At 40.1% G+C, this 12,821-nt stretch overlaps 1 protein-coding gene across 3 annotated transcripts in view; it reads left to right on the forward strand.

The window, feature by feature from the left end:
- Positions 1 to 12,821, forward strand: part of USP25 (ubiquitin specific peptidase 25) — a 96,982-nt gene that overhangs the window by 68,168 nt on the left and 15,993 nt on the right. For all 3 annotated transcript variants that reach the window (XM_086763998.1, XM_086764005.1, XM_086764012.1), the window contains 5 exons: positions 2,399 to 2,607; positions 3,316 to 3,386; positions 7,068 to 7,296; positions 8,636 to 8,833; positions 10,692 to 10,831. In XM_086763998.1, coding sequence (XP_086620124.1) covers positions 2,399 to 2,607; positions 3,316 to 3,386; positions 7,068 to 7,296; positions 8,636 to 8,833; positions 10,692 to 10,831 — 847 coding nt within the window. The remainder of the gene's footprint in view (positions 1 to 2,398; positions 2,608 to 3,315; positions 3,387 to 7,067; positions 7,297 to 8,635; positions 8,834 to 10,691; positions 10,832 to 12,821) is intronic.

Here is a 12,821-nt window from a genome sequence, read left to right on the forward strand (position 1 = left end):
TGAGGGACACCACTCGTGACCGGTCTCCACATGGACATTGAGCCGTTGACCACCACTCTCTGAGTGCGGCCATCCAGCCAACTCCTTATCCACCGAGTGGTCCGTCCATCAAACCCATGTCTCTCTAGTTCAGAGAGAAGGATGTCGTGCAGGACAGTGTCAAAAGCTTTGCACAAGTCCAGGTAGATGATATCCGGTGCTTGTCCCTTGTCCACCGATGCCGTCACCCTGTCATAGAAGGCCACCAAATTGGTCAAGCACGATCTGCCCTTGGTGAAGCCATGTTGGCTGTCACCAACCACCTCTTTGCTCTCCATGTGCCTTAGCATGGTTTCCAGGAGAATCTGCTCCATGACCTTGCCAGGCACAGAGGTGAGGCTGACCGGCCTGTAGTTACCTGGGTCTTCCTTATTCCCCTTTTTAAAAATTGGGGTTATGTTCTCCCTCTTCCAGTCATCGGGGACCTCACCAGACCGCCACAACTTCTCAAATATGATGGCCAGTGGCTTGGCAACTTCATCCACCAGTTCCCTCAGGACCTGCGGATGGATCTCATCAGGACCCATGGACTTGTGCACCTTCAGTTTCCTTAGATGATCCCGAACCTGCTCTTTGAGTACAATGGGCAGTTCTTCATCCTCGCAGTCCCTGCTTGCACCTTCTACAGCTTGGGTGGTGGGACAGGAACTCTTGTCGGTGAAGACTGAGGCAAAAAAGTCATTGAGAACCTCAGCCTTCTCCATGTCCTGGGTAACCAGGACACCAGTTCCCTTCTGGAGGGGGCCTACATTTACCCTGGACTTTCTTTTGTCCCCTACGTACCTATAAAAGCTCTTCCTGTTACATTTTATATCCCTGGCCAGATTCAGTTCTGCCAGGGCTTTGGCCTTCCTTACCTTATCCCTGGCCACTCGCGCAGCCTCTTTGTAGTCCTCCCAGGCTACCTGTCCCCACTTCCACCCTCTATAGGCGTCCTTTTTCACTTTCAGTTGGTCCAGGAGCTCCTTGCTCATCCACGCCGGCCTCCTGGCCTTTTTGCCAGACTTGTTTTTCATCAGGATGCACCTTTGCTGAGCTTGGAGGAGGTGCTCCTTGAATTTGGACCAACTTTCCTGGGCCCCTCTTCCCTCCAGGGCTGCCTCCCATGGCACTTGGCCGATCAGGTCCCTGAAGAGGCCGAAGTCCGCCTTCCTGAAGTCTAGGGCAGAGAGCTTGCCGTGTATTTTCCTTGCTGCCCCGTGGATCTTGAACTCCACCATGTCATGGTCGCTGCAGCCAAGGCTGTCCTTTAGTTTCACATCCCCGACCAGTCCCTCCCTGTTGGTGAGCACAAGGTCGAGCATGGCACCCCTCCTTGTCGGCTCCTCTGTCGCCTGCAGGAGGAAGTTGTCATCCACGCATTCCAGGAACCTCCTGGACTGCCTGTGCCCTGCCGTGTTGTCTCTCCAACAGATGGCAGGGTGGTTGAAGTCCCCCATGAGGACCAGGGCCTGTGACCGTGAGGCTGCTCCTATCTGCCTATAGAGCACTTCGTCTGCTCTATCCTCCTGGCCAGGCGGCCTGTAACAGACCCCTACCGTGACGTCCCCAGTCCGTCCCCATCCTCTAATCTTGACCCAGAGTCAAGTTGCACCCAGAGTGTTGGTGCATAGTTGTTTAGAGCGTAGTCCAATTGTTAGAGCAAAGTCTCAGACCTTACTGCAAGCTAGGCAGAGAGCCAACTATTCTTACTGTTTCCATGCTTTTATATCGATAGTTCCTCTAACCACCACCTTATCTTTTTCCCACCACCAGGTGTCCTCGCTTTTGCTTCTCTTAGAAAGTCCCTTATTTTTCAATCCCAGGGCTTCTGATATTCATCACCCCCAACTTCAGAGGTTCCTTCATTGTTGCTGTTCAGTTAACATTAGTTGTAGGTAGGCGATCGGAAAAAGAAAGCTGGCTAGACATAAGACAAAGAAGTTATTAAACAGACAACTTGCATTTATTGGATTTTATGGGCAATGGGCCGTAAGACAAGCTGCTGTGATTTTTCTCTCTGCAGTTTGGCAGTAAATGTTTCAAACTACAGTAATTACTTGTTTGACATTATTTGAAAGTATTGAATAGCATTTCAAGTAAAGCAAACTAGGGCTTGACCGATCCAATTCTGATTCCTTTATCTTTGGTAATGGCAGCCAGAGTTGTTATTGTGCTAACATGTAGTACACCACAAAGTTTTCTGAATTTACATACTAATTCCATATTGATATTGTAGATACCTTTCCTGGATTGCACTGTAGGAAATTACTACCTTTAAAATTTCTGTTTTCAGATGAAAAGCTAACGTTGTGGTGTAGCTTCTAGTTTATATATGTGATGATTCAATTTTTGTATTTCGTGTTTTGAATGAATGCAGCACAATAGAGCAGCAGGGGCCTTCATCTTCAGATGTTCCAAGCACATCTCCTGTACAAAGATCAGTAATACATAAACCATTCACACAATCACGAATTCCTCCTGATCTACCAATGCATCCGGCACCAAGGCACATCACTGAGGAAGAGCTGTCTGTCCTAGAAGGCTGTTTACATCGCTGGAGGACTGAAGTAGAGAACGACACTAGAGGTAATGCCACAAGCTGGGGAATGCATTTGCTGTTAGAAAGGATTTGTGAAATGGGAGGAAGCTCCCTTAATGTCCATGTGTGTTTTAAGTTGCTTGTTTTGTCCTTCTAAACTTATCTCTAACCAGTCTGACATTGTAGTAGACTAGAGGTATATAAACTGAAGATGCAAACTAGATGTTGAGTGAAGTGTACACAAGTGTTTCAACAGAAGTATCTATGTGCATGGTGTTGGGGGGAGTGGAGTGAAACAGAGGTGGGATTCATGCTGAAGAACATCTCTGCAGATGTGTCTGAGCTGTCAGTCCGATAGTGGCTGGGCCCGTGCTGTGACTTGCTGCTCTGCAGGGGAGTTTAGGGTAGAGGGACCCCTTCCATAAGGGAAAATTCAGCAAATTTCTGAGCAAATGCTTTTCAGAGTGGGTAGAGCTTATGGTCTGTTCTGTTGCTCTGATGCAAACATGGGAAGTAGTTTTCCAGCAGGGGTGAGCTTGGTTGAGCTCTTGGAAACAAGCAGTGGCATATCATGAATCACTCTCTCAGCTTTATCCTCTGAGAAGGTTTAGTGTCTGGCATGTAGATAGAGAAACAGATGCACCAAATGTGAGACGTACACTTGTTTGGCTTTTAATGAGGTAAAATAAAGATGTAGCCATGTGCAATTATGCAGCCTCATGGAAGAGAGCTTCTTTTTTTTATTTTTCTTTTAGATTTACAAGAAAGTATATCTAGAATACATCGGACAATTGAATTGATGTACTCTGACAAAACAATGGTCCAAGTAAGTACATTTTCTGCATAAGATAATTAAAATTAGATCCTTTTTGTCACTTTTATTAAAGTTGTTAGATGCTTGAAAATAGAGCAAGTACACAACAATTGTATATAGCGGTTTGGGAAATTTCGTTGGAAAGTCATAATGGGTTTTGCAAGCCTTCTAATTAGGCACAGTCAGATGAAAGACTGTTACAGTATTTCACAGGTGGCATACTTAAGTTTAAGCAACTTTGTGATGAAAAGCCCAGATATATTCTCTCTGATCCACTTTCTTTACTTGAATGCAGAACTTTGGTTTTTGTATAAGACAATAACATTTTCTCACCCCAGTTTGACCATATTACTAGGTAATCTTATGGCTTTAAGGTGGCAAAGCATTAAACACAAGAAACTATTATATTTTTACTGCGATATTTATTGCCATTGTATATTGCTACTTCTGTACTCATACTTGGAAATTCAAGTAGTTAATAATCTCAGTGGGTGGTTTTGGTGGTGGTGTTTTAGTTTTTTGTTGGTTTTTTTTTGTTTTTTTGGTTGTGGTTTTTTTTTTTTTTTTTTTTTTAAACTCAGTGTAGATTTAGCATCAGTCTCAACCTTGACTATTAGTCTAAGCTGCCTTTCAGGGAGATTCTCATGCTGTGTTATCTGAACAGCATTTTTAGAATGCTTTAGTACGGAGTCATGGCTCCGCTGCTATTCTTATGTTCACATACTCATGCTCGCTCACTTTGACAGGTTTTAAGGTTAAGGATTAGTTCTTCTGTTGCGTTCTGTTAGTAAAAATAACTATTTTCCTTCCAAGTAAGATCTATAAGCTGAACACTTTTCCTTGAAGTACGTTTTCATTTTGTACATGGCTTGTTATAGTTCCTGGCAGTTGAACTCCTGATGGTAAGGATTTCAGGCAGACTTGCCTAGATGGCTTTCTTTAAGCTTGCTACTGGCAGGCATTTTTTTTTTTTTTTCTTCCTTAATACTTGTGTTATAACAGGAGGGCTACAGGCTACATGGCATCTAACAGTAAAATGAAGTAATTTGGTGATGTCACTTCCACATAGCCTAGTTGTGTTGGCTTAGGTGTTACAGGAGGAAGTACCTCTGGGTGGCAAAGATATAATATCTTCTGTCTATATAATGTATTACTATATTATGTCAGCAATCATTACAATGGAAAAAGGAGAATACTTAATAAAACTCTTTGTCCTCGTGCAGATTTGTATAACGTAGACTAGATTTTTTTGCTTTGTCCAGAAACAGAAGAGGATGAAGATGGTCTATAGATTTGTAGAGGGGGTTCCTGTGTCATGCCTGAAAGTAGTTGTGTTTATTAAGCAATTGTTCGGGAACAAGATGGGTACTAAACCCATCTGAAATCACAGGCTGGAGGCAAATGCAGCTCAGCTGGTTTTGTCCCTGTGAGTGTTTTGGCACTACAGGAAGGAGGCAGGTGCATAGAGCTGCCTACCTCTGCAGCGGGGCAATTGATAGCTTAGTATTGCCCCGTTCTCTGGGAGCAGTTTCACAGTATTGATGTTTTCCTCTGAATGATAGAATTGCAGAACTGGAAGCTTTCCTTTTGTGAGTTGATAAGTAAAGACATTTGAAGGAAAATATTTGCAGGACACTTCCTAGTGTTTGTATGAACTATTTAAGAAGCTTTTCATCTTCTCCGTGTGTCCTCTTTGAATCTAAGGAAACTGAAGTTGTCTGTAAAAACCCATGTCAAATTGTCATATGAAATATATTCCCAAAATTCTTATTTTGTCTCGTCCTCCTGAATAAACAGATTTCATCAGCTGCTTATTTGATTATTTCCCTCCTGTAAACTTGCTGTGGGGAAATAAGACATACCTGTTTTTCTTGTGGGAATTCATCTTTGATATATCAGCTTTGATGTATCTATTCTGTAGCTACATGTGATGAGACTGGTGAAGCTCCATTTCTGTTTCACGAGTAGTAAGTGTAAGCTAAGAAGTTTATGTAAGCTAAAACGTTTAATGCAACTATTTACTTGTTGTGTTGCCCTGTACTGTTAATTACTGTTGATATAATGGCTTAGCACAAGCGATGCCTGTCAGCACTGAACTCGCCTGTCCCCCAGTCACAGTCTTCTGTGGAGAAGCTTCCTAGAAGCTCAGCATGGATGACTGACAGCTGGTTCTTCAGTGCTGGAGGAAAGGGTAGAGGCTCTCAAGCTGACCCACTTAGCATGGTTTTAAGTAAAATTATTTAAATTCACTTGAGACTATAATGCCCTGTTTTAGGGTGAGGAAATTTTGTTGTTGAAGTTTAAAGAGACTTCACTTACCTTTTTTTAAAAAAATCAGGATCTGCATATATTTATGTGCATATGCATGGACTTGCCATCATTTTAAGAAGCCTTTCTGACTGGTTTGATAACAGATGTTAAAAACCCCAGAGCATTGAGATTTATGAACTTGCTAGGATTAATTCTGTGTATACTTCTTGTGTTTGGGAGATTTACAGTGCGAGTTTGGTCTCAGGGATGACAGACTTTGATTCCGGCTGCTGTGCAGTCAGTCAGCTTTACAGCTCAAAAGAGGTTGCAAAATCTTCAGCACTTGCATATAGCCAGGAAGAGAATGATCAGGTTAAAAATAACTTCAAGGAGTTTCTCAAGTCATAGTTACACATATATTTATGGTTACTGATTGTTGTGGTGCTCAAATGATATTTGCACAAACACTTAGTACATGTTATGTTAAATAGACCATTTATCTACAGTTCGGACTGTGACACCACTAAAAGATGGTTTCAGGTTTTTCATCCTAGCTGAGCTGTTGTCATTCAGGCATACTGTGCATAGCAGGGAAGATCAGTTTCCCTTTTATGTTGCATGTGCTGTTTCAGCAGGTTAAAATGAGCCGATCACTAAGCTGCTTTTTACAGACTTGTAAGTAAGGAAGCACTCATTCATTCTGCTTCTCTCTCCTTCAGGTTTCCAACTCCTTATGTAGAAACTAAGTTTCCCATTCTTCCTACTTGTTGATGAACACATGTAACCTGTGATACTTTTTACGTTGATCCTAGAAACTGCTCTTCTTTCTCTGCCTCAGGAGGAGGAGAGGGCTTTTACTGTATTCCATGCTTCTTTTAGCAATGCTTTTACTAATACGTTTAAAGTACTGGCAAACAGTTGTATTCCTGTTCAACTGTCAGAATTTTACCTTTGGGTAATGGAAATATTCAACTCCCAAATATTCCTTTAAAACAACTCTTACTGGCACACAGAAAACACAGTTTATTACCTTGAATTTGTGTATGCCTTTCCAGACTTCAGGACAAGTTTACCAGCTCAGAACTGGAGCAAATTGTAGACACTGAAGGCTGACATATTTGAGGGGTATTTTCTGTAGATACAAGGAAAGTTGGAATGTTATGGAATTAAGAAAAGAGGATACCTGGCAATAAAGACAACAGAGTAGACATCTATGCTATAGACTCCCTGATCTTTTAAGATCTTTTGTAACTAGAAGTGATAGGTAAAATAATTTGCTTAGTGGGTTACTAGTTTTACCTTTTTGGTTTTGCTCTGTGTTGTGTTTTGATCCTGTTTATTTTTGTTAGTTTTATTTAATGTAGCTATTATTGTTGGCAGGTAGTAGGAACTAAATGCTGGCAAGGAGAGTTTGATATTTTGGTTTGTTTTTTTTTTTTTAAGGTTCCTTACAGGTTGCATGCTGTGCTAGTTCATGAAGGTCAAGCTAATGCAGGACACTACTGGGCATATATTTATGATCACCACCAGAACAGATGGATGAAATACAATGATATATCTGTGACAAAGTCAACTTGGGAAGAGTTGGAACGAGACTCTTTTGGTGGTTACAGGAATGCCAGTGCATATTGTTTAATGTATATCAATGATAAGGAACAGTACTTGATACAAGGTAATGTTATGGGTATGTTTTCTGCATGTTACAGAATAGCTGAATACATTGATCAAGCTTTTTGAAATTGTTTTAGTAATTATTGAAAGTTCTGTTTATGCTCATAACTTAGAGGTTTTTTTTGTGGGTGGAACAATTGCTCTTCAACTTTCAGATTAATAAAGGTAATGCCAGCATTATTAAGAGACCAAAAATGTTTGCTAATTTGTAAACATTTTGGCCCAGTGATCACATGTTCAGAATTTTGGAGATGTTATCTCATTGAAGATTAGAACAGAAATGTGGAAATACAGAAAAGAGCCTCTTGACATTAAAATCCTCATGCAGCTTTTTTTTTGGTAAGCTTCAGAACTCTAAACTTTACTGGGGCATGGAAACTTGAAGCTTTATGTGGTATATGGAAATGTGAATAACTTAGCCCTACCAACCACACAGTAAACCAAGATAACATGTGGATTGGGAATTTTTTTTTCAGGTCATGTAGTAGTATTTAACTATAAAGCTTGTACAGAAGTGTTTGGAGAGAGGGCAAAGATCCCCTAGTATGATTTTTGTGGGGCCTGCGAATGGTGGCTAGGGAGCTGACTGAAAATGGCCAGAGATTCAATAACAGGTGGTGGAAAATTTTCGTGTTCCTGTCCTTTCATAGGGCAGAAAGCTAGAGTACACATTTGTTCAGTTTTTAAATGAGAACCGATATTAACCTTGACATTTCTAGATTGCCAGATTAGTAGTGGACTTGCAGCCATTGGGTTTATCAGCTCTGTAGGGTGGCTGTGCCACTCCAATTAAGTCTGAGGCCTGCTTGCTGGGAGACAGTTACAGCTGATTGATGCCCTAGCATCTGGGATGCTCTTGCAGAGACCATGCACGAAGCAGAAAGGAAGGGTATTCAGTGTAGCCGATGTTCTTACCAATTGACTTTCCAAATTCCTGTAGGCCCGCTCTCCTTCCCCTTTTCTGCTAGGAAGTTGTGTTATGTCCAGTTCCATAAGGAAGTAATGCAATCAAGCTATGGTGGTTTTTTTGTGACTTTTTTTTTTTTTGCTGAATGTTCACAGTAACACAGTGCTCATGGCCCAAAAGGCTCACCTTTCAAAATGACAATCTGATGGTGCCCAAGAACATATAATCCAAAGATCGCAAGAGCAGTAGCCATACATGTCTCAGTAGCAGAGGAGTGCCTGACAGATAATAAAAGCAGATAAAAGTAATATGGTTTTGGGCTTTTGGTGCTGTACTGCTTTGTTTCCAGTAATTCACTTGAGGAAATTTGTTGAACATACTGTCTTTTCCCCTGTCTTTTTTTTTCTGAAATCTGTGTTTCATGTTAACGCAGAGGAGTTTAACAAAGAAACAGGACAGATCCTTGTTGGAATGGACACGCTACCTTCTGATCTAAGAGATTACGTCAAGGAAGACAATAAACGTTTTGAAAAAGAACTCGAAGAATGGGATGCAGAACTTGCTCAGAAAGCACAGCAGGAGAAGCTGTTATCTCAGATACCCAGGGCACCAGCACCCTCACCTGCTCCAGGTTAGCTGCTTCTACCTGTTTGTAATAGAAGTAGAACGAAAAATCACTGGGTTTTGTATATATTATTTTTCTGCTTAAGAAAGGAAGAAAACGTTAATTTGTTTAATCTCAAATTATAATTCTTTACTTGGCCAAGGTCACTGTACTTGAAGTTTAGTCTGGGGGTTTTTGCATGTTATTTTTTATTTAAAAAGGAAAAAAAAATCGGCTCATCTGCCTTTTCCTTCCCAGTTATGCTTAGCTTTTAGTAAATTATTATTATTTTTTTTTTCTGTAGAAGCTTTGGCCTTTTAAGATAGGTAAATATTAACAAATCTCACTAGTCTGTTTTGAGAATTTATTAGTCCATACATAAGTGATGTACTCTGAACAGAAGCATAAACAAGATCTACCTCCTCATTTTAAATTAGGACACAATTTAGATTTGAAGAGAAGAATAATTTATTTGGTGTGCTATATTGAATAGAGTTAGCAATAGCAGGGCCCACTTAGGAAATTACTATGTAAAAACAAGGGTGTTAAAACGGTGGAAAATACTCTGAAGAGCAACAGTGAGGCCAATGCTGATAGGAACGTAGCTCATAAGGACCTCTGGCAATCTGACTATAAAACAGATGCCTGCTTTGACAGAAAAACCGGTCAGGTTTTAGGTTACATCCACCTTTTGCTCCATTGCAGAAAGCTGCATGTACATTATGGGAAAGATAACATGATGGATTTGTGCAGTGAGACTGCTGTCCAGATGTTCTTACTATTCTATTTGGGTCATTAAGACTGAGCATATATTTCTCATAACTATCTATGACTACAAACTGAATGTAAAAAGTGCAGTGATTTAATGACATTTCTCTTTTTGCAAACTCTCTGGAGAGTAACTTCATCTTCTATATGTTTTGACTTCACAAACACTTTGAGACTGGTTTTAGTTCTTTTGTTAGTAATGGAAAGTATTAAACAAATGTTTTATTGCATAGAATCATAGAATGGTTAGGGTTGGAAGGGACCTTCAAAGGTCATCTAGTCCAACACCCCTGCAAGGAGCAGGGACATCCCCAACTAGATCAGGTTGCTCAGAGCCTCATCCAGCCTGGCCTTGAACGTTTCCAGGGATGGGGCATCCACCACCTCTCTGGGCAACCTGTGCCAGTGTTCTACCACCCTCAGTGTAAAAAAATTTTTCCTAATATCTAATCTACCTCCCTCTATTTTGAAACCATTACCCCTAGTCCTGTCACAACAGGCCCTACTGAACAGTCTCTTCCCATCTTTCCTGTAGGCCCCCTTGAGGTGCTGGGAGGTTGCTATAAGGTCTCCCCGGAGCCTCCTCTTCTTCATTTGTCTGCCAAAATTTGCTTTTATCGTGTAAGGAATATAAGACACTATCTATGCTAATCAATTTTATTGTGCTCGAGTGGGAGAGACTTTGAGATTTCCCTTAATTCAGAAGCATATAATCTGTTGATTATTTTGTGAAGTAAAAATACATCTGGCACTCAAGTAGTTGCAGTTCATGCCATATATTGGGTCTTCATCCCACAGAAAGTCCACGTAGATTCTTATCTTTGTTCTCAGTCATCCCCTGTGTGACTGATGAACACCCTTCACTCAAGAACCTTTATGGGCCTATAGACAGGACAGATCTGTTGTTCCTGATGTAAAATCTTAGGTTCTTTCATACAAAAGTGTTCAGAAAGACCTGAGAGACAGTGTAAAGTTGTATTGGTGAATGGTGTGACTTACCCTGCATTTTCTGTATGGGTTTCCTTATCTATGGGGCAATGATCCAAATAAAACTAGTCAATTCAAAATTCATGCTTATATTAACACACAAAATTATTATCTTATTTCTGTCACTAAGTTCAAGCAGGAGAACCAGAGTATTTAGAGCAGCCATCAAGAACTGATATTTCAAAGCACTTAAAAGAAGATTCTGTACAAGCAATCAATAAAGCTTTAGCTGAACAAGAAGATAGAGGTCCAGAAGCTATAATGGATACGGTAAGGATATTTTGAAGTTTGAAATACTTCTTTTGCTTTTATTTTGCAAGTGGAAAGGATATAATAGCTCATAAAAGGGGATGTGTGTGGGACCTTTGAACTGGAAATTCCTATTTCTTCAGGGACTGTCCAACACTGAAGTGCATCCAGAAAGTGTGTACTACAGTAATGAGTGGTGTAGAAGAAGAATACTAAGATGTCCTGTATGTGACTACTTGTCAAGAGGACAGGATGTTGTTCAAATGACAATCATATGCTTGTGCCCACCATCTTTTCAAAATGTTAGATGATTCCACCGATTTTTGAGGAGTAAACATTGACATTCCACATAAAAGACTTGAAAAATACTACTTTAAAAACTCAGGTCTTTATTTGAGAAATACAGTATTATAATTGATTTCCCTTGAAAGACCTATGGAGGTTAAAGTAGCTTTAAAAAAATAAGGGTTTTTTTAACTATTCTGTAGCTTCAATGCAAATTCACAACTTGATGAAAATTATTCTGTGATTCATGAGATGCATGTATTAATTAAAATGATTATAAGAATTAGTGGTGGGTGATTCTGTTTTCACTTCATACAAACAATACAAAAAGGAATTGGAAATTAACTACTTAATGAGTTATTAATGAAACTAACAGTTAGCAGTTTTTTCTTTCAGCAAATATTTTTTTGCTTCCCTAGAAGTGCATAGATAGAAGACCAATGTATTTGCCACAAAAGCAAGTGCCTTTAAAGCATTATAGGCATGATACAGTCTTGAAACTGTGTCCGTAAGGGTAAAGCATACAAAATGTACAGTACAGCTTCCATAGGCACCCCTAGTAACCACTAGAGATATGAACAATTTAGATCTGTGTAAAATTTGAAGCATGCTTCCTAAGTTCAGGTATGAATCCTTGTTAAACAAAAGCAGTCTAGCCCCAGATATCTTTCGGGCCAACAGGAAAGTCATCTTAAAGCCGTTGAAAATTATGTGACGGTTTGACTCTTACACCTGACATGTTTTCCATTCCTCTCTCTCCTGTTGTGTCAGGAGAGCAGAGAAGCATGCTTTCTCTGCTAAACTGAAATAAAATCCAACAGGGAAACTAATCTAACCCTGGATGAAAAGATGTCCTACCCCTAATGCTTTAGACTATTGCATATCTGACTTTTTTGAGTTCTCAGAAGAGCTTAGGGGGAGACTGTTAAATATGAGTTACCTCCAGCTGAAGAAGTAGCTATGAAGATACTGAACACATGATAAAATGTCTTGCATGGTGCTGTCCTTTTTCTAGGGTCTGTGGGCATCCATCGTGATTGGATGTGGAAGAATCTTACAGATTTGATTCCATGGATCAAGTGGTTTAGTTTAGGCTAATGACACTTTGCAGAGTGACCAGCCTTAGGACTTTGCAAGACTCTAGTTGAGAAAACACACAGGGAACATCATGATAGGCTTAGTGAGGCAGATGCAGATTGTCTTATTCCAATATTTTCACTGCATTGTTCTGCAACAGGGTGGATGGCTCTTTAAAAATAAAAGCAAAAAATCCCCAACCATGCAAATGTATTTCAGCGTTTAGAATCTAAAGCCAATTTCTAGCTAATCTGAAGGTACTCTGTTAATGTTTAAAAGCTGCTCTCTTTATACCCAAATTTAACTTAGGCAGAATTGTGCTTCCTTCTCAGTGTATCAGCATGCTTTTTAATTATTCTACTTTCATATGCATTCTGATATGCAGGCATATATTCTTTTCTTCCACTTTTTATTTGTCCATTTTAAAAGAAGGAAGGCCAACATGAGATCATGCAACAAACAGGATTGTAGGTTAGTCACCACACGATCATTTGTATCCATTTTCTGCCTTTTGTCCTTTTTTCTTCCCTCTGATAGCAGTCTTCCTTTGTATTTATACAGTGCTGGGTGTAAATAGGTACCATGTGTTTTTCTGGAATCTTTGTTAAAAAATGAGACTACTGTAATAGCTGAAGAACAAGTAGCATGG

Source organism: Chlamydotis macqueenii, chromosome 1, assembly GCF_036417535.1.
Source record: "Chlamydotis macqueenii isolate bChlMac1 chromosome 1, bChlMac1.mat, whole genome shotgun sequence".
NCBI classification, from domain to species: Eukaryota; Metazoa; Chordata; class Aves; order Otidiformes; family Otididae; genus Chlamydotis; species Chlamydotis macqueenii.